Here is a 26920-nt window from a genome sequence, read left to right as displayed (position 1 = left end):
CTCTGACGGGCAAAAATTGGACATTTTATTTTTTAAAGGCCTAAAATTATGTATAGTATTATGAATCACCTGTTATCTCCTTAGACCATTTTCTATTAGACTCTCTTTCACATTGTCTGGAAAAATCCTTTTGTGCATTTTTACTATTAATCCTTTGTCTTATGTACATATGTTACAAATATTTTCTGTCACTTATCTTTTGTTTGTAACAAAAATTTGTCATTTTAATTTGTAATTTACAAGTTAATTTTAAAGGGTTAGCTCTCAATCTTTTTGTATATAAATTCTGAATTTTATGTCATTTTTCAGATATTAAAATGTTCTCCTTTATTTTTTCCAGTGTTCACATAGCTTGTTTTAAAGCCTTTAGCTTTTTTAATCCATCTAGAAGTTGTGTTTATTATGTGAAGTAGGGGTGGGTGAAAATCAATTTCTTAAAAATGGTTACTTAGTCAAGTATTATCTTTTTGCTGTATTTTGAAATACCATCTTTATCATTAAAATTGTAAGCAACCTAATATGCAATCTATATAAGCAATCTATTATGGATATATATTCTGTTCCATTGATCTCTTTATCTAATCTTGAACCTTGCCACACCTGTTGCGGTTATTACAACCTTGATGATATGTTTTGGTATGTGACAGGGCTATTATTATCCTCCTGCCCCCTCTCATTTTTTAAAAAAGCTTCTTAGCTATTCTTGAACATTTTCCTTTTCAAATAATCAACTTGTCAGGTTCTATTTTAAATCCTCCTGGGATTTTATTGAAATTGTATTGAATTTAAAACTTAATTTGGGGTGAATTGACCACTTTGCAATATTGGGCTTTCCTGATAATTTAATTGCTCAGATCCTTTCTTATAGTTATCTTTATATTTTCTTATCATAGATAGTTCTGGGCATTTATATTTTATATTTCTATCATGAATGAGATTTATCAGTCAAGAATGCTTTTGGCAAAATATACAGAAACCCAGACAAACAGTAAAGTGAAGTTCGTTTAAGTTATGTAACAGGAAGCTCAGTCATGTTCAGTCCCCAGCTCTTGTGACTATTCAATGGTGTTCGCAAAGGCCTTAGCTCCATCATGCTTCTTGAAACTTGATGAGCTGTCCTTATCTGAGGATTTAGTTCTTTATTTGCTTCTGGGAAGTTTTCTTCTCTTAGTTCCTTGATTATTTCTTCTCTTCCATTCTGTTAAGCCCTCCCTGTCTTCATTTTTACTTTTATATGTTATATTTCCATTTCTTAACTCTTTGTACTAGATAACCTCAATATTAGCTTCCATATTGCTTTTATTTGATCTGCTGCCTTATCCATTTTGTTTCTCACCATTTATTATATACTTTTATTTTAATGATTGTATTTAACTTAATATTAAAATGTTTACCCTCCTGTTTTCTACAGCAGTTTATTTCTTTATTAGAGATGCTTTATTCTCCCAGGTTTTAAAAAATTCTCTGATGAACTATTTTGGTTTCTTCTAGAGCTAGTTATTTGTTCATGTAGCTCTTGCTCATCCATTCACAATTCTTACTGTAATTACTTAGTTTCCTATAATTACCTGGAGCATCCTCCTCCATTTTTACTTATTCACTCTGAATATTAAGTTTCTCTGGATCTGATTTTCAAAGTGATTCTCTCCTACATATGTTTTGGTTAGAGCTCATATTCTGCTCCTATTTGTCAGTTAAGTCCCTTCTGATTTGTGTTTCACAATTTATAGTACTTTTGTTAGGGCCCTTTCCATTGTTACGAAGTATTTTAAAATTACATTTTGCCAGTTTTAAGAAATTTTTAGTGGGTGAGAATGGACATACCCATACTTGGCTTATAATTTCAATCTACTCTTACAGACTTTCTAATGTAATTCTGATCATCATGGATATTGTTGATAATGGAAAGCCAATTCATCTTTTCTGCATAGATTGTTTTCCAAAATGATAAATATAGCAACCAAATTTTCAACATTTTTAATAATTTTTTAGGTCAAGGCTCACTCTTTATTTTCTTCATTCAACAATGTTATTCTAGAAGAAAGCAAAAAATTTTCAGAAGGATCAATATTATCCCAAGATTTGAAAGTTGATGATGATGTTATGAAAATGGAACCCAGGATTAAGCCCCAAGCAAAACTTTTTAGTTTGGATGATAAAACAATACTTTCCCTTGGCAAGACTAACATTTACAGTCATATTGTGGTGAGTATTATGGGGAATAAATTTGGAGACAGTAATCATGAATTTAGAATCAGAATCTAGCTTATGAATTCTAACGATACTAAGCTACCTACTTGACTATGCTAGCCTAGGTATCATGCTATCTAATTTAAAAGTGCCCATATGTCTCCTAAGTAAATCAGATTAGTACTCTTCAATAGTAGAATATTGACAACCATGCTCATAATTTTAAGATTTCTAGAAGCTATTTTAAAAAAGATTTTTTAAAGTAATCAATTTCAATAATATATTTTATTTAACCCAAACATCTAAAATATTATCATTTCAACATGTAATCAACATGAAAATTCATTAATGAAATAGTTTCATACTAAGTCTGAGTTCTGGAGTCTATTTTACACTCAGCACATCTCAATTTAGTCTAGCCATGTTTAAATGCTCAATTACCACTTGATGTGGTTTTCCAAATAACAAGTGATTTTATTCTGAGTAATTATAAGCACTCTTTAAATGATTAAGATGAAGGCAGATAAGTTTCAAATTAGTTTCTAGGATTAATCAAAATACAAAGTGAGACCTCTATCTTAAAAATTATTAACAGAATTTGAATTACTTATTAAAGCAACTTAGTTCACACTGGGGTAATTCTAATGAGATGGTAAGAGCCTACATATCTGACTTTCAGGTCTGTCAATTTCTGATCTGCTCCCACAACTCTGTCCAAACTATCATCATCTCCTAAATTACCGCCATAGCCTTCTAAACATACCTTCTGCACTTTGCCATGGCAATATTGCACAACTGCAGGAGGTACCATTCACATTATATTCCACTAACGTGCCCTTTGGAAAGAATTCACTATATAATTGGATAATCCTCAGTGCAAAGGGGTTTCCTTCTACAGTTATGCAACAGAGGTCCTATCCTGCCCCAACTTTCTTCTTCATGTTGAAGCTGGAGTAATCCTTTCACTATACAAATCTGATCATGTCACCTTAGTCCCCTCTCACTACTCCTACTTAAAATCTGTATGTCTTTCCATTGCTCTAAACTAAAGCCAGCATCCTTAATATTACTGGTAAGATTTTTCATGGCCTGGCCATGGCTACTTTTCCAGACTTTTTTCACATTATACTCCCTTTACTTCTCTAGGCTCAGCCTCTTGCCTGTTTCGAATATATGCTTTCAGCTAACACGGGGATTCTACACTTAATAGACCTGCATATAATGATCTCCCCTTACTCCCTTCTCCTAGTCAAACCCAATGTATCTTTTAGATGTTTACCAAGCATGTAGAGCCTCTGTTACCTCTGACCTAGGTCAAATTTCTTTGTTTTGTGCTCTGTGTCTTTCATATACTGTAAATTCTATAGAATTAGAGACTGTTTCTAGTCACATGTCCTCAGCATCAAGAGAACAACATAAGGTTGTGCAGGGTGTTTTGCAGATGAAGTCCACATCTGAGGAGCAATTTTTAAATCATAGAGTACTATATTTAATATAACTATTTTCTAATAACTTTTGGCAAAATTTATTGTTCTGACAATAAATTGTGACTTTTTTTAAAAAAGCTAGACATAAAAGCATCTTGAGGAAAAGATAGATGTCTTTTTCTAATTTACTTATAAGCCCTATGTGGATTAGCATCAACTCCACCAATACCTAGTACAATACCTGGCACACACTAGATATCCTGTAGCTCCTTGTTTAAAATTAAAAAGAATATGTTTACAAATGGCATTGGTTCCTGCAAAGAAAGTGGATTATTTGCTTGACCCTGCAGATGTAGTAAACAAATTGATGTGTCTTGAGGAGAAAAGTTATTTCTACATGACTCTGTCTTTCTGTGTGTGCAGTGAAAGCTAAGATACAGATTAAAATGCAGAAATGCTTTTTTTTCATCTTGCAAGTCAACTATATTGCTCCATTCCCACATTTCTAGACCCATTAAGAGGACAAATTTTTCTCAAGTGATTGTATAAAGCAGAAAGAGAATGTAAAAATACCTTCAAAAAATAAATGAAGTTTTAAGTCTGCTTCTGAAAATATTCAGGAAAAAAGTCCTTTTTAAGAAAAGTTTGGGGGCTAGGGTTGTGGCTCAGTGGTAGAGTGCTTTGCTGGCATGTGTGAGGCATTGGGTTCAGTTCTCAGCACCGCATATAAATAAAGGTCCATTGACAACTAAAAAATATTTTAAAAAAAAGAAGTGTGCGATTTCATTGATTTAATTACCTTATCACCATCCACTGCATCTTTAAGTCTGGGATGTTAAGTGGTGAATAAGTCTTTACCTTAGCTAGTTATCATTATAAAAGGAGGAAAACTTCATAGCCTGATGGCAGTTTCACCTTCTTTAACATAAATTTGCAGAACAGTGATTATATGAGCAATCTTCTAGCTAAAAGTACTCAGAAACTATTATTTTTGTACCGTAATGTCAAGATTTGATATATGAGTGATACATTTTTGTAATAAAGTATTAGTAATGATATGTTAAAAAATTAATGTGCTCTGATTGGATTGAGTTTCCACAATATGTGTTTTTATAAGTTTAAAATAATTAAATAAAAATTTAAAAACAGCAATAAACAGTTGCCGTTCCAAGCCAAGATTTAAAAATGGAGAGCATAAGATTTTATAATATGTTGGCCTGCTTGTGACCGCTACCTGATTCTGCATTTACTTCATCAACACCCATAACATATGAATAGATAGGCTTTTTTTTCTTAACGTTGCCTATGCTGCTTGAAAGTCAGCGAAATTCTCATGTCTTCTAGTAAGAATATTAGATATTAACAAAGAAGATTTAGATACCAATAGTCCTTGGCACTTCTTCCTTTGTGCCGTCATTGTAAACATAGTAAGATGGTGTCATGTAGAAATAACTTGTCTCCTCAAGACATATCAAAAACAAAACAAAACAAACAAAAACCCCTGAAACATAGAGTTCTCAATTATAAGTTTGGCTTTTGCAGTGATTTGTTTACCTATAATTTACTGAGGATTTGCTATGTTTTAGGCAGTGAGGCAAGCTTTAGGGGTTCAAAATGAATAAATCATTCCTTGCCTCAGTAACATCAGTTTAGTAGAAGAGATAGATGGGTAAACAAATATAGGAAACTTGGAGTTGGTGGGAGAGCCTCACAAAGGTGAGTTTTGAGCGTATTTTTTGAGGAAATGTAGTTGTTTACATCTTCAAGAAAGAGAAAATACTCTTTTTATAGGCACTTGGTTTTGAAAGATACTGAGTCATCAGGGAACACAGAAATTCAGGGTGACTAGGATATATAATGTGATGGTGGAAGGTCAAGGTAGAGGTTGGAATTCAAGGAAAACACATAAGGCTGAGACTGGAAGAGTAGGAGGTTGTAGTCACATTAGTGTGGATTTTGGAAGCCAATTTAAAAGTTTAGATTCTTCTTTATAAGGAATAAACTCTCTTGGAAGCTGGTGGAGTCTATCCGAAGTAAGACTGGAGGTTTGGAAATCCAGTGAAAACCCATTGCAGTACTTCAAAAGAGAAATAATAGTCTATACTAACACACTGGTAGGAATGGAGGTTTGAAAAATATTTATAAAATCAAATGTATATAAACAAAAGGGGTAATTGGGTGATCAATAGATAAAACTCAATTAAGAATGAAAACACAAGCTTCCAGGCAGATTCAAGGAAGACGAATTCAGTTGCAGTACTGTTAAGTATAAGATGTCTGTAGATCGATCCTATCGTCGATGATATCTGCATAAATTGACCCTTCTTCACAATTTTAGTTTTGAGTGCTGTTTTTGAGTACACTAGTTTTGAGTGCTATTTGAAATTTAATTGTTTTTCTCTTGGAGGAATTTAATGATTTAATATCATGGTGATGAGTGCAGATGACTGGGTATAGACACCTGGTTTGATTATTGTAATACTCACTTGTGAATACTATAGTCAATTGTACTAATACATTTAATTGTGCCATTGTTTATTTTGTAGACTATACATAAATATAGTCTTAACTTGATGACATTCACAATAGACAGAAAACCATGTAGGCATCAAGATCTTCCCTAAATTTAAAAATGTTAAAGCATTCATTTTTATAAAGTTTAGGATAAAACATACAGGGAATGTCTGGGACAAAATCTGACATAAGCATTTTTTAGATGTTCTCCCACCATGTTCTTTGATGTTCTGTGTTCCTATTTTGGTACCTTCACCCTTTCTTCGCTGATCCATGTAGTGTCTTCCTTGTACTTTCCTTCCATGAAGGTGTTTCCTTGCCATCTCTTTGCTGTGAGGTTTCCTATCTGATACCTGAAATCTTGAGAACTCCCTTGTTCACTTTCCAGTCTGAGAAATAGATCATCCCTGATAAATATCTTAGCACATATATTAAACTATTTCCTAAGAAGAATTTCATGCCAATCATTGATAAACCTAGAACCAGTGGGAAATCATATCAGTCAATAACCAGGTCCAAAGATGCTGTTGTAAATTATTTTTACCTTTTAATATCATATATTAGATTAGTTTTTCTTATTGAGATTTTCCTAATGTTATTTAAAATAAACGCTTTTTTAATTTTGTGTTACATTGATTCAAGTAATTGTCCTAAACCATTTAGATAGTCACAGTATGACTTAGAATGTAATCTCTTTTATTTTTTAATTTTTATTTTATTTCAGAGTCTGAATCTACATGGAAACAGCTTGAGTAAATTGAGAGATCTCTCTAAATTAACAGGACTTCGAAAACTGAATATTAGCTTTAATGAATTTACTTGTTTAGATGATGTATACCACTTGGTAAGAACTCTCCTTTAGAAATCTAAAAAGGTCAAACTTAGAAGCACAGGGTAGAATGGTGGTTACCAGGACCTGGGGGGAGGGGAAAATGAAAGGATTGGTCTAAGAATAGAAACTTTCACTTAAAAGATGAATACACATGGGTGGTAATGATTGTGCTAATTAATTTTATTATAATAGTCATCACACAGTATATAATACACCAAATCATTAAACTAGACACCTTGAATATAGTTAAACTTGATTTGTCAATTTAATGTTTTTTTAAAAACTGTTGGTGCAGCAAAAAATAAATAAATGATAAATTGGAATAAATAATTTTAAAAAGAACCTGTCCTTTGAAAGTTTTTTGTCCTTTTGAAACATTTAAGTAGAACAATTAAAGGATAAATTATTTTTGTAACTATGACTTCATACATACAACATGCAAGATTATATGGCCTAAATCAGGAATAAAGCACACATTCACTACATTATGGTGCTTTCTCTAAAACAGATCTTAGATTTAGATTTTATTTGCACACGAAAAATACATCTATAGTCTTAGCTGATATCTAGCTACTTTAAATTAAACATACCAATATATCAAAATAAATTGACTCATTTTTAAAATGTTCTTTGGTGTGTGTCATTCCATTTCCTTCTGCCCTTATTTTCTCACTCTTCTTATGAGTCCTATCTTCTTCACTTTCTAGTTTACTACTTCACATCTCATGCTGTCAATTCTTTTCATCTGTTCATTATCCAGGTTGCTATTTCTCTTTTTCTGTCTTTTCTACCTGAATGTCACATGCACAGATCTTATTTGATTTGTGTTTTCCTTCTCATATATCATAGACAAATCCAATAATGTCTGTGTCATGGGCATAAATCTTGTCTGACTTTTGTTTTTCTTGTTATATATCACATAACAAAAATAATTACATATGTGTTTTCAGAACTTCAATTCAGTGCCCCCTTTTTAACTGGGTTTCAGATCAGTCACATACTTTTCAGAATATATTATTTTCAAATCTTGTTCATTCTCTACCTCTTTCACATATAAAATCCTTTCATTGCTGCTTCTGCCATTTTGCTGACAGCTATTATTTTGCTTGCTGGCCCCCTTCCTTGTTTCTTTTGGTAGAACTGACTCCTTTTAAGTAAGTAGAACCCGATAGTCTGGGTTCAGTAGGCAAAGGAGGAAAAAGGTAGTATAGAAAGGTAGAATAGAAGTTCCACACCACATGTAGATTGTCAGCATATTTTATTTATTTCTAGTGGCCTTGCTGGCAATTCCAAAGGTTATGACTATCATGCTTAACAAGCTGCCCAGAATTTATTTCACAAAATGACTTTATGCTTCTGCCACACAAAAGTGACTGTTATCTGTCAGCTTCATGGCCTATATGTTGAATTAATATTACCATGGTCATTTCACAGATAAAGGAAGTGTGTACATTTTATGCCCGAGTGGTATTTTTTAATTTTAGGATTAGCAAAAGTGACTAGATATGGACATCTCAAACACTGAGTATCTAATGTGTGTCTTGAAAGAAAAGATACTCTATATGGGTACATATGTATAATTTTAAAAATCTTTTTGTTGTTCAATAATACAGATGCAGAAAACTAAATACTACAAATGCATGGCTTGTTGTAAGGTCGAACATGCTCATAACCAGACCTGGATTAATAAATAGAATTTTGCTACCTAGGACAAAAAACCCTGTATGTGTCTCTTCCCTTCCTCTCCCCACAAGAACAATTGTCTTGACCTCTTTAGTAATCCTCTCCCTGAATCTTTTCCAGATAGCTCTATCACCAACATGTACATCCCTAGCACAATAGTGAGGTTGTTTTGGTGGGGTGGGGTGGAGGTACTGGAGATTGAACTCAAGGGCACTCAACCACTGAGCCACATCCCCAGCCATATTTTGTATTTTTATTTAGAGACAGTGTCTCACTGAGTTGCTTAGTGCCTCGCTTTTCCTGAGACTGGTTTTGAACTTGTGATCCTCCTGCCTCAGCCTTGTAGCTCGGGGATTATAGGCGTGCACCACCCTCCCTGTATATAGTCTGGTTTTGTCATTGTAAAAAATGTACTATATTTTTTGTTGTTGGCATCTAGTTATTTTATTTGTAACATAACTTATTATTATAATAACACTGTTATTTCAGAGGCTGCAGTTTGCAACATATACAACAGAAATTGCAGGCTAACAACAAACATACTCACCACTCAGAAATCACTCTACTATGCCTTTTAAGTTTCTCTTAAAGGTATTCCTTTTATCCCATTACATTCTACCTTGTTTATATGTAGAAATACTTGGGCCTTCTGACCCAGAGTTTCCCATAGCTTTAACCCTTCTGATTGACTTAAGATACAATTGTACATGCCTTCCTTAATGATTATATCCATTAATGAATTAATGGATTGGAAATGACAAAATGGTGTTATTGTATCTTTGCTTTTTCATTTGGAAGAATTGGGCATCATAATTGATTATTTTTACAAAGAGACATTTCTCCCTAACCTATTATTTCATTACCCAGTAATAGACTTCATGTGGAAAGAAAAGATGCTTTATTATTTACCTTTAATTGCCAATTTTCAAGATAATTAATTGGTTCCCTATCAATTCATAGACTTTGTTGTCACAGCCTTTACAAGGACCTATAATAGAAAATATTTCAGATAACCAAAATATTTGGAGAAATACCAACATAAGGACTGGTGATGAGAATTAAGTATAGAATTATCAATGAACCAATAACAGCTTCTGGCATCAGAAAAATGAGAAAATTAAGTATTATGTGCCTCCTACAGTCTTGTCAAACATTAGTCTTCCCAAAAAAATAGAACCTGGGTCTGGTCCAATCTCTAGATCCATTTGCCTATTTGCAGGAAAATTTGGAGAAGGGAAAGTTGTATCTAAGATACAAAAATAAATCAGCAAGTCCAGGAACCATGCAGATGCAGGTCTAATGGTTGTTAGTCATTTATTTCTATTAATTTCTTTTGGGACTTAATGGAGTACGTAGTCAGGTAGTTTTATTATATTGTCATGGGATTTTGTTTTTATCTATTTGCTCTGTTTTTATGTGGAGATTCAGAGAGATTGAAAACAGGCTTCCACTACCTCTATATTCTCAAATAAGAATTGAATTCATTTGTGTGTTTTATATAAATTATATTTATCCTAATATTGTAAAATGTTATGACTTAACTTATTTATAATTCCTATCTTCTTCTGATTTTGTAATTTGCCTTGGGATATCTCATTTTTACTATAATTTTATTAAGCATATATCTAATGTATACAGTTTCCACAATCTTCTTGCATGCTTCTCATATAAATGAGTTCAGTTGGTTCTACTAGGTTGAAAGAAGTACATGTATTGCTACAGTGTTCATCATTCTAGCCTTCCCTTATGAACCAATTTAACCAACCTAAGACTTTGTTTATACAATGGATAAGGATAGGGCTTCATAGTTGATGGAAAATAATACAGACACTATATAGTTTATATACACTATTTTAGCATTCTAAACAAGGTGTTCTCTATTAGGTAAATTACAGTACTCTAAGCTGCATATCTATCATTCACTCGCCTAAGTGAACAGGACAGAAGAGTTCCTAAGAGACAGGAATGGGAACACATTTATTTCCCTGAAAATAGCTCCATTATAGTTGGAATTGACAAGGGAATGACAAATATGAAGAGCTAATTGCAAACTTATCTCTAATTTTTTTATCGAAATGATACTTCTCACATATTATCTTTTGAGATAAGAAATCTGTTGTGCAGGTTTTCCTGATATCTAGAGATAGCCAGTATACTTTTAGAGAATGAATCAAGATTTCTAAGAACATTTAAATAGGGTGCTGTGGGTTTTAATATTTATAAATTGGACTAACTGTACTGTAAATTAAAAGAGATTTTTTAATTGAGGCACAAAATATATTAAAACAGAAAACACTACTTCCAAACTGAAAATACCATTCCATGTATACTTATGAAGTTCCTGAGGATACAAAAACGAAGTATGGTTCCCAAATGCTAGTCAGAAGGCAAGTGTGGGACAAATATGATGCAAATTGGGAAGAGTCATGTAGTAATTTTTTTGTAAAAATAAATTGATTTTTATTTAAAAGACTGTTCTGTTGGAGCTTATGCCCTTTGTGCTTTTTAACTGACAGATATTCTTTTGTTCAAGAAATGATGATAGTAAATTATAAATTGTTTTGTTTTACTATGCTTACTTATGAGAATAAAAAGTCAGTAACTCTATTTAGTTTCCAGAATTTTTTATTTAAGTCTTGATGATCTGTGTATTCAACTCTTAAAACCTGAACCACTATAAGTGCTATTCCACCAATACAAACTAGCATTAATAAAGGATTGATTAACTCTATATTGAAATAAAAAAAAGTTTGAATTAAACTGTGAAGAAGTCAAGTTCATTTTAAATTTATATTAATGTTATTTTTATTTTTATGAATACATTGCAAAATAACTTCTTACAGTTCTCTTTATCTCTTTGTTGATCTGGATCTGGACAAGTATATACCTTTAAAGCAAATTTTATTTGCCACAAATATGTAAAGAGTCTTAGAGATTTCTTATAGGCAAGATGAATATCTGAATAGATACATAACCAAAGGTCAGACTAACAATAAGCAAATGAAAAGAATTTTAAAATGGCTAGTGTAAACATGAAAAGATGTTCAACTTTACTGCTATTAAACTACATGAATTATTTATTTGGCAGGTGGATGTTGAGTATTGAGGAAATGGGAATTCTCATATACTACTACTAGAAAAAAAATTAGTACAAACTTCCTTGAAAGCTATTTGGCATCACATATCTAGTCTTAAGAATACAGAGACCTTTAGAACCAGTGATCCCCTTCCTAAAAATCTGTTCTGAAAAAATTTCAGAGTTGCAGTTCAGGTGTCATCATGCTCACTGATGTTCGTTGCAGTGTTGCCAACAATTAGAAACATGAAAATATCTATAGAATGTTTAAAACAAGTATAATAATCTACATATTATATTCGGTCTCAAAAAATAATTTTGAAGAATATGTAATGATGTGCCAAAATATTAAAAGGATATAAATATATATGTTTTATGTAGGAAGAAATATTTGTGTACAAAATATAAAACACTGTTTTCAGTGGTTCTTTCTGAGCAATATGATCATATATGCTTTCTATTTTTGTTTTCATTTATTTACCGTTTTTTCCAAATTCCCAATAGAGAATATGTGTTCCTTTTATGATTTAAAAATTCTTATTAGCCAGGCACCATGGTACACACCTGTAAACCCAGCAGTTGGGGAGGCTGAGACAGGAGAATCTCGAGTTCAAAGCCAGCCTCAGCAAAAGTGAGGCGCTAAGCAACTCAGTGAGACCCTATCTCTAATTAAAATACAAACAGTGCTGGGAATGTGGCTCAGTGGTCGAGTGCCCCTGAGTTCAGTCCCCAGTACCAAATAAATAAAATAAATAATAAAAATTCTTATTAATAATTCTTAAAGTTGTAAACATTTTAAAAAGAAAATTACAGAATCAAATTAATAGGTTTATTTTCTATCTTTGAAGATGAATCTTTTAAAACCAGTTTGAGTTCAACATTATAAGCTGCCTTATTAAAAGTATATTTTATTTGCTGGGGACAAATTATCTTGCCTGTTTCTTTTTGCCTTCTCGCCCATGAAAGCAAATATTACTGTTCTATGTTGCAAGAGTCAGTGTGAATTAAGAGAGAATTACTATGAAATGAAATACCTGTAGTTCTTTAGGAGAAAAAAACATATTGATATCTTTATTGAAGTTTAACTACTGTGTCTGTTTTCTATGAGGATTATAAGAAAGCATGCAAGGCATTTAAAGAACCAGAGAAAAGAGATAATATAAATACAAACCATGATTCTGATCATCACTTCTGTTTGTATGTGCTGCAGTATAACCTTGAATATTTGGATGCAAGTCACAACCATGTGATAACTCTTGAAGGATTTAGAGGTCTGATGAAACTAAAGCACTTAGACTTGAGCTGGAATCAACTGAAAAAATCTGGCGATGAAATAAATGTGTTATGTAAACAAACTACAAGCCTTCTCACTCTTAACATTCAACATAATCCATGGCAAAAGGTATGCAACAGACATGTTTTTGAAAAAGTAAACACTTTGAAGCCATTTTCTCACTACTTTACTTTTCAATAATAGCCAGAAGTGAGAAAACTATCTTTGTTTTCTTAGACTTAAAATCCTTCATAGGTTGAATTTAGTGTAGTAATGAAATTAATCAAATACTACCATAAGAAAAGGCTATACTTTCATGTTAGGGTTTTCTTTTTCTTTTTTTTTTTTTTTTTTTTTTTTTTTCGTAACCTCCAACAGTTTAAAAGCATTATTGCTTTAAGAATGATTGACATCACTGGCTTCTGAACACAACCAGAGAATATATTAGGCTGTGTGCCAGAACCCTACTAAATGAGGCACAGGAACCAAAAATAATATGATACAGTGAAAGAAGTATACTATTAAGGAGGAACCATAGTTTGACATGTAATTTATCCTAATCTGTGTTTGAGAAAAATATTTTACAATTATACTTTGGATTTTGTGTTATTCTCTATTTTAGGTCCAGAAATCACCTCTCTTCATAAAATTGCAAAATGAAGTCTTAAATTATAAGATGAAATGTGATTGAACTTTATATTTTATCATCATGAAAATATGTAATTTCAATATTCAGTGATTAAATATAAGGGTATCTCAAAATATTTTAAATAAGGCTCAAGTTCATAATTTCAAGAATCTTCCTTTCTCTGCCTCTGAAATGTGTGTGTTCAACTTTTTGAAGGGGACTGAAGAGTGATTCATTTATTAAATTGGCTATATTACTGAATTTATATTGTTGTATTTCTTCTTTTAAACTCGCAAAACTGAATCTTTTTCTTTTGCCAAAGTAGACCTTCTGAATGATCACAGTACAACAATCTCCCTGTTGCCAAATTGGATGTCAAGGGCTAACTATCCATATTGAATCACACATGGAGCTTACTAGCTTACTGCTGATCTAGATGAACAGGATTCGTTGCAGTTGTTCTTTTAACTCTTTTCAACATAGCCAATTTTCAAAAGTTCATGGGACTTCTCCCCTTCATAAAAGTAGAATCATCCACCTGCAAACAAAACAGATTAACTCTTAAATATGATTTAATTTCAATTATTATTTAAAGAATTAAATGAAGCCTTTATTTTTAGATACATGTAAGAAACAAGGAGATGGATAATTTTGAATTATGTGGAAAGAAATGAAGAAATGCTTCCTTCTATGTTATAACCTATGTAATATTTTGTGAAAATTAACTTTTTACTATTTTTCCCAAGCCAGCCACATTGAGGCTGAGTGTCATTGGCAGATTAAAGACTCTTACACATTTAGATGGACAAATCATTTCTGAAGAAGAAACAACAGCAGCTATGAAATTTATTACTGGAACAAAAATTACTCAGGTTAGATTTTACTGTTTAATATTTCCCGTGCTATTGGAACATATGAATATTTCCCATACTTATTTTTAGTCATTAAGATTTTATATTCCCTCTTACCATATTAATTAAAAAATAGTAACAATTATACCACTTGATTATTTTCTTTTCATAGGTACCTTATTTAAATACCATCTGGTTGTATGGACTCTTTTGATACAGCCCTGCACACAATCCCACAAATACCTTGGGGTCATTTTTTAGTCACCTCAACTTAGCAGAGTCTGTTCTAGAGCCTACAAAAGCTAATTTGTGAGAACGAGGTTAGGGTTAAAGGCCTTGAGAAAGCATTTAGTGAATTATCTGGTTAGTTTTGACAGACAAGCCCAGGGAGAGGGGAGAGAGAAAATACCTATATTATCCAGATTAAGAATGCTATATTTTAGCCAAAATAGCTTCAAACTCCTAAATATCACTACTCTATCTAGCTATTTACTTTTTGTGGGGTACTTGAATATTAATTCCTTAATGTAAAGTTTAACTTTGGATCTATTCAAAATGAAGGGAAGAAATATTTGGTGATAAAAAAAATATCTTATCAACACTCCTGAAGACTTGGGAATTAGGTCTACCAGAAATCAGTTTACTAAAAATTTTTAAGACAATGTGATATTAACATAGTTAGACAAACAGACCAACAGAACAGAATAAAGATGCAACAGATCCATACAGCTGTGGAAACTTGATAAATAACAGCTACCTTTGCAGGTAAGAGGCTATTTGATAAAAGTACATTAAAGACTTCAGTGCAAAAAGCAAAACCAACCATAATTTAGAAGAAAATATCAGATTATTATTACCTTGAATTAAGGAAGAATTTTGAGATAAGAAACAAATAACATAAACCATAAAAGATTGGCTTTGCCTAGTTAAAATTGTTATGTCTTGTTCTCAAAATATACCATAAAGAAAGTAAAAAAAAAAAAACAACCTACATTCTAGGGAAAGAAATTTGCAACACAAGTGTCAAAAGATATTCTTTATATATCCAGAATATTTAAGGGAAAAGACAACCAACCGAACAGAAAAATGAGGAAAAAATTTGAACAGACATTTCACTGAAGATGAAAACAGAACAGCCAATTAACTTAGGAAAAGATGCTTCGCCACATTAATGTTCAAGAAAATGAACATTAAAACTACAATGACCTACCATTTATTAAAGCTGACAATATCAACTTTCAGCAAAAATATAAAGTAACCATTATAATTGGTACAATTTGATGCTGTTATACACACACACTCACACCACCCACCACAGTCTGGCAATTTTACTTAGTGACATATACTCTAAAGAGCTCTTACATGTATGTATCAGGAAACAAGCACAAGAATATTCATGATAACAGTGTTCAAAAAGGCAAGGATACTGAATCTACCTGAGTGTTCACTGGCAGGAGACTCATTAAGGGAATACTATTCAGCAGTGACAGATAGATGAACTACAGCTACGTAGAGAAGCACAGATAAAATCTCATGAATAAAATGAGCAAACAAAACAAGTCATAGAAAAACTAAATTATTCAGTTTTTCATAAGATTCAAATATATTCAAGACTAAATGATATATTGTTTGTAGGCATAAACATAAGCCTATAAAGCAAGCAAATGAATGGTAGATGATAAAAAATTGGCCCATCCTAACATGACAAGGAGCTTGTAGGGTATTAGGAATATTCTAACTCGCAAGCTGCTTTAATGACTGGATTATATTGGTGTCTGTATTATAGTAATTCTCTTCAAAGTTTTATAAATAGTATCTTCTAATAGTTCAATATTTGCTAAAATTAAAAAATGAATACTTAAAAATACATCTAGATATTAAAAATATGTTAAGGCAAATGAAGTGCCCTGTTTTAAAATTATGTATCATGCCACTTATTTTACCTAAGAAATAATACTTTTTAACTATATGTAAATGAACTATTTCTTTTATTCATCACATTTTTTATTTTATTAGCTATCTATCTTACGTCATTCTAGTACTAAAGAGGAGAGACCACGGATACTTAGCATATGGCCTTCTGCCAAAATTCTGACACAGATTTCAAAGTTTGGACCACATTTACATCTGAGTGGAAACTGGTACTTGAAGGTAAAGGTTAATTCTATAAAACTTAATATAAAGCTTAATTTAAATTGATGTTGTAAGTCAGTCTTGGTTTATCATAGAGGGCATAGATACGTAAGGGGAAGAAAATTGAAAGAGAGGAATTAAAATAAGGAAGGAATACTTAAGATGCACCCTCTTAGCAAATTTCAAGTGTATTATACAATACGTTTAACTTTAGTCACAATATTGTACATTAGATTTACAGAATTCATTTATCTTGCATAACTGAAACTTTGTGCCCTTTGCCCGAAGCCCCTGGCAACCACCATTCTCTCTGCATCCATGAGTGTGACTGTTTTAGATTCCATGTATATTTGAGATCATGCAGTGTTTAATTCACAATGTATACATGCAGATCAAATGAAGTTGTGTACCTTAAACATATACAACTTTAAATTGATAATTATACTTCATAAAGTTGGAAAAAATAAAGACAATGTTATTATTAGAAAAAAGGTAATAAATCTATTACATTCCAAAACATTAAAAAGGTCAAGTGATGAATAGATGTCACTGTTGTGATAGAATTTGACTGTTGTTACCATAGAATTAGAGATTTAGAACAAAGGTATGCTGCAAAGTGAAGGATAGATTCTGATGAAATGTCACAATCGACCAGCAGACTTTAAAGGATTAGAGACAGAGATCAAGCCAAAATTTGGGTGATAAGGGATCATGAGTCTTGGCAAGGGGATAGAAGAATGGGTGGGAATTCAGCCAAGGTAAGGGAAAGGACATAGAGCACTAACAGTATCTTGTTACAAAAGGTCAACAGAATTCAGCAGAGTCCTTTCTGGAGCCTACATGAGAGATACACACTGGGCTAAGGAAGGAAAAAAACTTGCCAAAAATATAAACTTGGCTAAGGAAGGGTCTTTGAAAATAGAAGATAATAGTGGCATTATTTTTATCATGGAATATATGCTGATATTGAGCTGTAGTAGAGGCACAATGGCAACTTTGGTCAACTCCATGGGGTGTCCTGGAATTAGAGGTGCCCTTTAAATTTTTCCCATGTTGGGCCGAGATGCCCAGGCCTTTATCTATCTTCATCATTGGAAATGGGCCAACCTGGGAAGGAGCGTGACCTTAGGCAAGGCAACTCTCTCTGTAGTCCTAGAGGTACTGACAGCCAAAGGTTTTCTGCCAGTAGCACTTCCCACAGCTGGGACAAGTCCTTCACTGCAGGAGGAATCTGACTGGCACATCAGTGTCCCTAATATGTAATATGGGACTTATAGTCCCATCAAATTTTATTTTTTTGTAAATTAAGAACTTCACAATATTTTTAGTTTCTGAAGGAATTTGGAATTCTATTGTTCTATTTTTTATCTTATAACATTGAATTTATTTACAAGATTCAGAAGTAACATATAATGTGAATTATTGTATAGATAACTGCCTTAAATTTAGATGGACAACATCTCTTTGAAATCACAAATTTAGAAAAATTGGAAAATTTGAAATGGGCATCATTCAGCAATAATAATCTCACTAAAATGGAAGGCTTGGAATCCTGTATTAACTTGGAAGAGCTCACCTTAGATGGAAACTGCATCTCAAAGATAGAAGGTAAGGTAATTGAGAACTTTGAAGTCATAAAATGTGAATGTCTAAACAGCAGGAGTAAAAAAATTAATGACACTCGGGACAGAATTTCTGAAGAGCAAGATCACTAGAGAAGTTCCAGGAAGGTTTGCAGCAGATATTCTAAATACCTATTAAGTGAAATTGTAACAAAAAGTATACTATGCACAATGAGCCCAGGTGGACTTTGACCTCCTCTGCCTTCTTCTCCTTTGTGCCATTATTTAGCACATACTACCTAGGGAGTTATTAATATCTGTTAAGTTGAATAAAATGATAAATGATGTATATTTTGAAAAGCTAAAACAGTTAATTTTGTAAAATATGGAATTAAGGTTGTATTTAAAAATTTTAAGACTTCAACAAATATAATTACATTTACTATAAAATGAAAATCAAATGTACTATATATAACCTTTCAGATGGATCCATATACAAGTACAATTAAGCAACTTTAGTAATATCTCAATAATGAAACCAATATAATATGTTTTATTTGAATTTTTAAAGTTCAGTATTAAACATATTTTTCTGAGTCACAGAGAATAGGAGAGACAATTCCTGTCTTCAGATTTCCTAGATTCTTCACTTCATTTGGGTTTATGCTTATCTGCAGCTAAAAATCCAGAGTTTAGAGGGAATGTTCTAGAATATTCTGAGTTATATTTTCTGACTCCTTTATTGACAGCTTTATGTTTATTCTCCTTTACTGCTTTGAATCTGGATAGAAATTGAAAGAAAACTTCTATAGCTTGCTAACAACTTTCTCTTATTCTTTCTCTCCAAAAATCACTACATTTAATTCCACAACCCTTTAGAAGTAGATTTTAGTATGTCCCTTTTAAAGATGAGGGAAACTGAGACTCATAAGTTTCATAATTTACCTATGGTCCCAAAACTAATAGTGATACATTTAAAACCAACTATGACACCAAAGGTCTTATCTTTAAACTGAACTGTCTTGCCTACAATTACAAAGTACCTATAGTATAAGGTCACACGGGGGTAGATTCTAGCGAGAGTAGCCATTTCTAAACTCTATCTTAGAGCATTTCTGAACATACCATGGTAAACTTAGGTTAAATGATTCTCTTAAATTCAGTGAGTCTATAATGAGTAATCCTTTCCAGGGTTGTACTCTAGTTTCTTACATTAATATTTTAAAATGAGAGCTAGGTAATTATTGAGAGTTTTGTGTATCATTGTGTTGTCTTCAAAATGAAAGTCCTGATTAATTATATTATTTTAAGGTTATTTGATGGGTAATTTAAGTATTTGCTATGTGGTGCTTTTCCTTAACACCTAAGAAAAATGAATCTACTTAGAAATCTAAAATTGGAATTAGATGTTTGAAATGGGATTTTATTTATTTTAGTTTCATTCTGAAACAAAAGTAAAGGCAGGTATGGTTACAGAATCCTAAAAGCCCTTTGAACTTAGATACGGGGTAGCAGTAAAATAACAGGTGGGCTGGGGATATAGCTCGGTTGGTAGAGTGCTTGCCTCACAAACCCAAGGTCCTGGGTTTGATCCCCACCACTGCAAAAAAAAAAAAAAAAAGACTAGTCAGTTATTTATTTTAAATTCACCTTTCAGTGCTGTCTGAATTTTTTTTTAATTTGTTTATTTTTCTAGGCATTTCCAAGCTAACTAAATTAACTCGCCTCAGCATAAATAATAATCTTCTGACTGGTTTGGAAAAGCATACTTTTGATAACATGCTTCATCTTCACTCCCTTTCTCTTGAGAACAACAGAATCACTTCATTGGGTGGTTTACAAAAAACTTTTAGTTTAATTGAATTGTACATAAGCAATAACTATATTGCTCTCAATCAGGAGATCTACAATTTAAAGGTAACTGGGGTATTAACTTGTTTCTTTAAAACATTAATTCATACTATGGAAGCAATACATGTTAGCTGTACAGAATTTGAAAAATATAGAAAAATATGTGGAACAATTTTAAAATGAGAATAATAAGGGTTATTAAAATGCATTTGCATTCATTTTGTATACATGTGTAATCATATGTGTGTGTAACCATAATGACCCCAATTGGTAACTTTATTTTAATACTTCAATAAGAGAACCCAAACCCATTCCTCTTAACAAGTGCCTTCTTCAGTATTTCTAAGGATTGACCAACCTGGTTTCTGGAAGTAGGATTCCTTAACATTCTCCTTTGTCAGCACAGTTCTTGATTATCTCTCTGTTCTTACCAGTAGTTCCAATTTTTTTTTTCACTCTTACTCAGATTTGTTCTCTTTAACTCCCCTAAAGGAATAACTAATTCAAGACTATTGTGTAACAGACTTTACTTAAGGTTTGGAAGAAATGGAGTGTTTTTACAGCACAGAATGGGAATCCACAGCAAATATAATGTGTGATGATTTCATCTTAAGTTCAATGGCCACTTTCTACCACTGGGAGTATTACACTGGCTTCTCCTTTTGCTGATACATGTTGTAGGACTTTATCTCCCACCAAAATCTGTGTCCATTCCCTGGTTTTCCTTAGATTCAGCGTTTTCCTCATCCTATTCCCACAAAATAACTTCTAAAGCAACCTAATAAATATTAGCCACAAAATAAGCCATTTTACCATTATGATGCAGAGAAATTTTACTTCCCATTGTTTTAACTTCTGTCCTACCCTGCTAGGAGTCCTTCCTTCACAGCATATCTAAATGTCTCATAAAGTAAGAAAGCACATTTTCCCTTAAGTTGTATTCTGCCACCCTCTCAGAAAGCAAAAACACTGCAGTTTTAGCTCTTTTCAAATGGCAGTGTCTTTTCATTCCTTTTATATCTGTATATACACATACATACCGTTTAATATGCCATTATTACATAAACAAAACATATTGTCTTAAAAGATATCAAAGTTCCCCTCTAAGCCTTTACCATTGAAAAAAATATGTCTAGTGTCCTAAAAAAGATTCTGATCAGATAACATATATCAATGAAAATGTTGCACAAAAATATACCTTAGCAGACTGAAAAGGTAACCCTTGCATTTAAAGGTACACCTAAAAACACTCAAATTCTATAAAATTATAGATGATTCAAGGGTTTTTAACCTCATAATGGAAAAAAAACTTTCTGGGGTATGACATATATCTTCTATTACCTAGGGTTTATGCAACTTGGTCATTCTAGACATGTATGGAAACATTATTGTATGGAATCAAGAAAACTACCGATTATTTGTAATATTTCATCTTCCAGAACTAAAAGCTTTGGATGGAATCTCAATTGTAAGTTGTTTGATGACTCATAGCATTTGGTTCAAGCAGCAAATTCATATACTCATAGGCCATAATCATTTAGAACACTAACTTATCATTAGCATACCAAAACTTACTATGCTTATTAAAATCTCAGCCTCCAAAAACTCATTTTAGATCTGAATTTGAAAAATTTTCTCATCTGACCAATTTTTAATTGTCTAAATTGAGATGGAAAGGGAGGGAAGATAATACTTACATTTGTATCCACGGAAATCAAGGTCTAAAAAGTAAAGAGCATAATTTTATGGAACAGGATAGAAAAGCTATGCTCTGGAGCCTTACCATCTTTTTTAGACCTAAAAATAGCTTCCCATATTTTGGAAAAATATAATTGTTAATAATTAAGGAACATTGAATGAACAAGTGTAGTATGGCAATATTACTAGTAAATGGTTTTTAAAAAAGTAAAATAAACAATTCATGGCTGACTATAAAAGCAACATTTGGAGACTTGGCTTCTATAAGAAGCAAGATGGGGCTTAGGATTTCCATAGGACAGGGTAAATGCATGACAAATGTGTGAAGAATAAAATAATGAAATAATGAATAATGTTGCCAACTCCCATTAGTCAATAAAATGTATACAGTTTTCTAGGAAATTGAGAGATGGTTCATGATTATTTGGTACTAAGGTGCTCTAAAAAGATTACTAATCCCTTTCCTCCTTCTTAAAGTGTCCTCCAAAGAAAGGAGAATCTAAAACAGTCTCACTGCAATAAATACATATTCTCTAAAGTCTTGTATACTGGGTTTTATTTAATTGTTAGCTTTCATTGAGGAATGCTTTTGTAAAATAGTCTTATGAAACTAGTACTGCATTTGCTCTAAAAGATATTGAAAATCATTTCTTGCTATCTCCCTGTGACCTCCTTTGAAGACCCACATGAGAAAGGACTTTTAGTACTTTAGTATAGAAAATGACTTTTTGCCTCTTAGGAAAAGTTTTGTTCTCTCACTCATAATGAGTAATATTCAACTATTTTTTTTCTCACTTTGACAATTAAAAGCTCAGGCCCAAATTTATAACTGATTAGGATCTCATAGTCTCTCTGTCCCTAACCCTGGTTTTTACCTATTTTAACTTAATATTGTTCTTGGTCTTAGTCTTCATTATTTATGATTTGCATTTTACTGTTTGATTTTATGTTTCCTGTAAACTGCCACAAGTTCTTTGCAAAATGAGGTATAATTTAAATTTATGAATTAATAATGTTGCATGAAGACTAGACTGAAGAAAGAACTTAGACATTAAATAAGAAACAATAGGAATGCATTCAGTTTTGAGTAGGGAAATAATATATTCAGAAAACATATATGTTAGGAAATTTAACCTATGTTCATCAGAGATATCGTTCTATAATTTTCTTTTCTTGATGTGTCTTTGTTTTGTTTTGGTATCAGGATTATGCTTCATAAAATTAATTTGGGAGTGTACTCTCCCTTTCTGCCTCATGAAATGATTTGAGGAAGATTGGCATTAGTTTTTCCTTAAAGGTGTGGTAGAACTTGGCTGAGAATCCATCTGGTCCTGGGTTTTACTTGTTGAAAGGCTTTAAACCTTTGTGTTTTATTATATTTGAAGTGAATTTCTTGTTGACAGAAGATAGTTGAATCTTTTTCTTTTATTACTACAAATTTTTATCTTTGATTGATTAACATAGGCCATTTATATTTAATGTAGTTATTGACATGTTAGGGGTTGTTTGCCATTTTATTTTTATTTTCTGTTTGTTTCTTATATATTTTTTCTGTTTTCTTCTTCTTGCCTTTCTATGAGGTGATTGAACATATTTATAATTTTTATTTATCTATAGTGTTTTTAGTGTATCTCTTTATATAGACATTTTAGTGATTGCTCTAAGTACTAAGTTACATATACATAATTTATTGAACTCTATTGGTATTGAAATTTTTACCAGTTTTAATGAAGAGTGGAAATCTTACTTCCATTCAAGTCTGTTTCCATTCCAATGTTAATAATTATCTTAAATATATTCTCTGTATATACTTGAGAACTACATCAGATATCCCTTTTTACTTTGACCAAACAAAGATAATTTAGAAAACTCAAGAAGGAAAATCTATTGTACTTGCTTCTTTCCTGGTACTCCAGAATTCCATTCATTTGTTGAGAATTCCACTAGCCATCTTTTATGGTAGTTCTGCTGATGATGCTTTGCTTAGTTTTCTTTCATCTGAGAATATCTTAATTTCCCTTGTCATTTCTGAATGATATTTTCTCTTGATACAGGATTCTGGGTTGACAATTATTTTATTTTACCACTTGAAAAATGTTATGCCACTTTTCTCTGTTCCATGGTTGCTGATGACAAATATTCTGTCATTCAAATTGTTCTTTCCTTTTAGATAAAATTTCACTCTTCCCTCACTGCTTTCATAATTTTTCTGTCATTAGTTTTCAGAAATTTGATTATGATTTTTATTGTGTCTATGTGTCCTTGCATGAATTTGGGGGGAATTTTTCTGTTCTTGGATTTGCTCAGCTTTTTAAATCTGTAGGTTTATATCTTTTGCCAGATTTGGAGGATTTTCTGCTATTATTCTTCAAATATCTTCTCAGCCCCACCTGTTTCTTCTCTTCTTGTATGAATCCAATGGTAAGAAGAGAGTTTTATTTTGTTTTTGTTTATTTGCTGTTTTTCTATTTTGTTCATATTGAGTAATTTTTATTATTCCATCTTCCGTTTCACTGATTCTATCCTCTGTTTTCTTCATTCTTCTATTGAGCATTTATTTTCATTGCATTTATTTGTCTATTGTGTTTTTTAGTTCTAAAATTTCTATTTCAATCTTTTTCATTTCTTCTTCTTTGCTGATAGCTTCAACCTTTTTCATTTGTTTCAAATACATTCATAATTGCTTGTTGAAACATTTTTGTGATGGCTTCTTTGAAATCTTTGTCAGATAATTACAACTATCTCTGTTGTTTCGGAGTTGGTGTTTGTTGATTGTGTTTTCATGCTTGGGTTTAGATTTCATTGGTTTTTGGCATGATGAGAGCTTTTTTCTATTTTATTTTGGACATATTGGGTATTATGTTCAAATTTTCTTCTTAAATCTATTTTAGCAAACTTCCCTTTATACTGTACCAGCAAAAGGATGGACCACTACTTTGTTGTTGTCAGTCAGAGACAGAAATCCAAGTTCCCCCACTTGACTTCTGCTGATAATCTGAGGTGAACTTCTTAATTAACTGCTAGACTGGAGTAGAAGTTCATACATCCCACCAGGCCTCCATTGAGTTACTCTGGGTAGGAGAGGAAGAGACCCCTGGTTACTGTCCCCCATAGACCTCCACTCATTCATCCTGGCTAAGAAGTAGGAATACCTCATTAATGCTCCACAGAAACCTCATTATTTCTGGGTAGAACTGGGAATCCAGGCTCACCATGTGGTCTGCAGTAATACTTTTTTCTTTTTTTTTTTTTTTTTTTGGTGAGGGGAGTCGATCAAAGTCCCGGCTGACTGTCAGCAGCGGAATGGTAGAGGAGTGTTTTGTTACCGCTGACCAAGTCAGAGCAGTCCATTTTGCTTTTTTTGGTGGGAACAGAGTTAGGACTACAGTTTATTTTTTGGTGTTCACCTGGAGTAGACCTATATTGTCTAAATGTTTTCTGTCTTCCAAGGCTTCCAGTACCCTATTTTTTTTGATTAGAGAAGACAGTGTTTTTTTCCACACCCTGTCATGGACTTTCTTTTATTTTCTATTATTGATATTTCTGCATTTCTAGTTTCTTCAGCACCCAGAATGACATAAATGAGGCAAAAAGAAAAGCCAGGTTATCATTCTTCAGGTCTCAAGATCCCTAGCTAGTCTACCTTCTTCTCTGCACCATTTAGTACTCTTATGTTTTTTAATATATAATGTGCAGGGGTTTTACCTGCACTTAGTGGGAAGAAGAGACAGAAATGAATCCACTCCATTTTTACCTGAATCCAGAAAATTAATGTGATTTAGTCATCTGTAAGCGAAGACATTACTTTCCTAATGTCCTATATAGGAACCACCAGAGACTGAAAGTGCAAAAGATTTGTTTGGTGGAAGACTTACTTCTGACATGATTACAGAACGACAAGGACATTCAAACTTTACCCAAATGCAGGAATTAAATTGGACTTCATCATCCATAAGGTATAATCATTTTATTAGCTACCTTTTGATATTATTATTAAATATGTAATTATTATTATTTTTCTGAAGTTCATACATTTATACATCTTATCTAAATATAACCAATAATTCAACCCCATACCAAAATTCATGCTAACTATACCATCCTTTGAAATGAGTTAATAATTTTTTATTATGTAAGACTATAATTTCAAATATCAATTTCTTTCTTGGATTTTATGCTTCTTTTTCTTTTCAACCAAACCTATTAGGTTTTCTCATTTTTTTTAGCAAGAATTCAGTATTTTAGTTAAGAAAATCATAAAGATCAAAATTAATTTTAAAAATTCTATAACACTTTAAATTGCAACTTATTAATCACATCAAAGACATATAATAGACATGAATGCAGTATTCTTTTGTTCAGGCCTCAGATATCTGATAACATGGATTCCCAGATCCTCTCTAATAACTCTACAGCCTGCAGTTGCCAGAGTGTAGAGCTCGTTGTGGAAACCATGTTTAGGTGAAAGCCATGGTGAGAGAGAGAGAGGGGGGAGGGAGGGTGGGCAACAAGGTAGGAGAATTGCCCGAATTACAAAAACTAATAAATAGCGATGTCAGATGGGCAACCAGACCAATGTTAGAAACAGGTTATGCTGCTCATATCTTATCCCTCTATTTCAATGCAGCAGTACTTCCACTGACACTTTTTTTTTTTCATGTGGTTTTGGGAATTGAATCATCAATGCTAAGCAAGTTCACAACCATACAGCATTCCTCTGATAGATTGTTTTCAGTTCTTATCTAACTTGACCCCTCTGAGAGGGCAAGAATGCTAATTCCTGTTTCACTTCTTGTCTCCTTTTTTTTTTTTGGGTGGGGGGAGGCAGAGGTTTTACTAGGTATTGAACCCAGGAGTTAACCACTGAGCCACATTCCCAGCCCTTTTTATTTATTTATTTTTAAAATTTCACATAGGGTCTTGCTCCGTTGCTTATGGTTTCACTAAATTGCTGAGGCTGGCTTCAAACTTACAATCCTCCTGCCTTAGCCTCCTGAACTGCTGGAATTACAGGCATGCACCACCATGCCTGGTATTCTTACCTCTTTTTTTTTTTTTTTTTTTTTTGCGGTGCTGGGGATCAAACCCAGGGACTTGTGCTTGCAACGCAAGTACTCTACCGACTGAGCTATCTCCCCAGCCCTCTTACCTCCCTTTCTAAACCATAATTTCACATTCTTGGTTTTTCTATAAACTTTTCAG

General features: G+C 32.5%; 1 protein-coding gene and 1 long non-coding RNA gene across 5 annotated transcripts in view; one reads left to right on the top strand and one right to left on the bottom strand.

The window, feature by feature from the left end:
* The window catches only part of LOC306653063, a 287321-nt gene that overhangs the window by 27516 nt on the left and 232885 nt on the right, over positions 1-26920 (bottom strand). The window lies entirely within an intron of this gene.
* LRRC9 (leucine rich repeat containing 9) overlaps positions 1-26920 on the top strand; it is a 99527-nt gene that overhangs the window by 40888 nt on the left and 31719 nt on the right. For 2 of the 4 annotated variants that reach the window (XM_079125790.1, XM_079125791.1), the window contains exons 16-24: positions 1993-2205; positions 6856-6975; positions 12933-13124; positions 14370-14495; positions 16491-16625; positions 18038-18215; positions 19866-20086; positions 21366-21488; positions 25544-25674. In XM_079125790.1, coding sequence (XP_078981916.1) covers positions 1993-2205; positions 6856-6975; positions 12933-13124; positions 14370-14495; positions 16491-16625; positions 18038-18215; positions 19866-20086; positions 21366-21488; positions 25544-25674 — 1439 coding nt within the window. Of the gene's footprint in view, positions 1-1992; positions 2206-6855; positions 6976-12932; positions 13125-14369; positions 14496-16490; positions 16626-18037; positions 18216-19865; positions 20087-21365; positions 21489-25543; positions 25675-26920 lie in introns of those variants that run through there. The other 2 variants (XR_013761618.1, XM_079125792.1) reach the window with 2 other exon arrangements.

The sequence above is a fragment of the Sciurus vulgaris genome (genome assembly GCF_902686455.1).
Source record: "Sciurus vulgaris genome assembly, chromosome: 2".
Classification (NCBI taxonomy): domain Eukaryota; kingdom Metazoa; phylum Chordata; class Mammalia; order Rodentia; family Sciuridae; genus Sciurus; species Sciurus vulgaris.
This window is presented reverse-complemented; position numbering and strand designations above follow the sequence as displayed.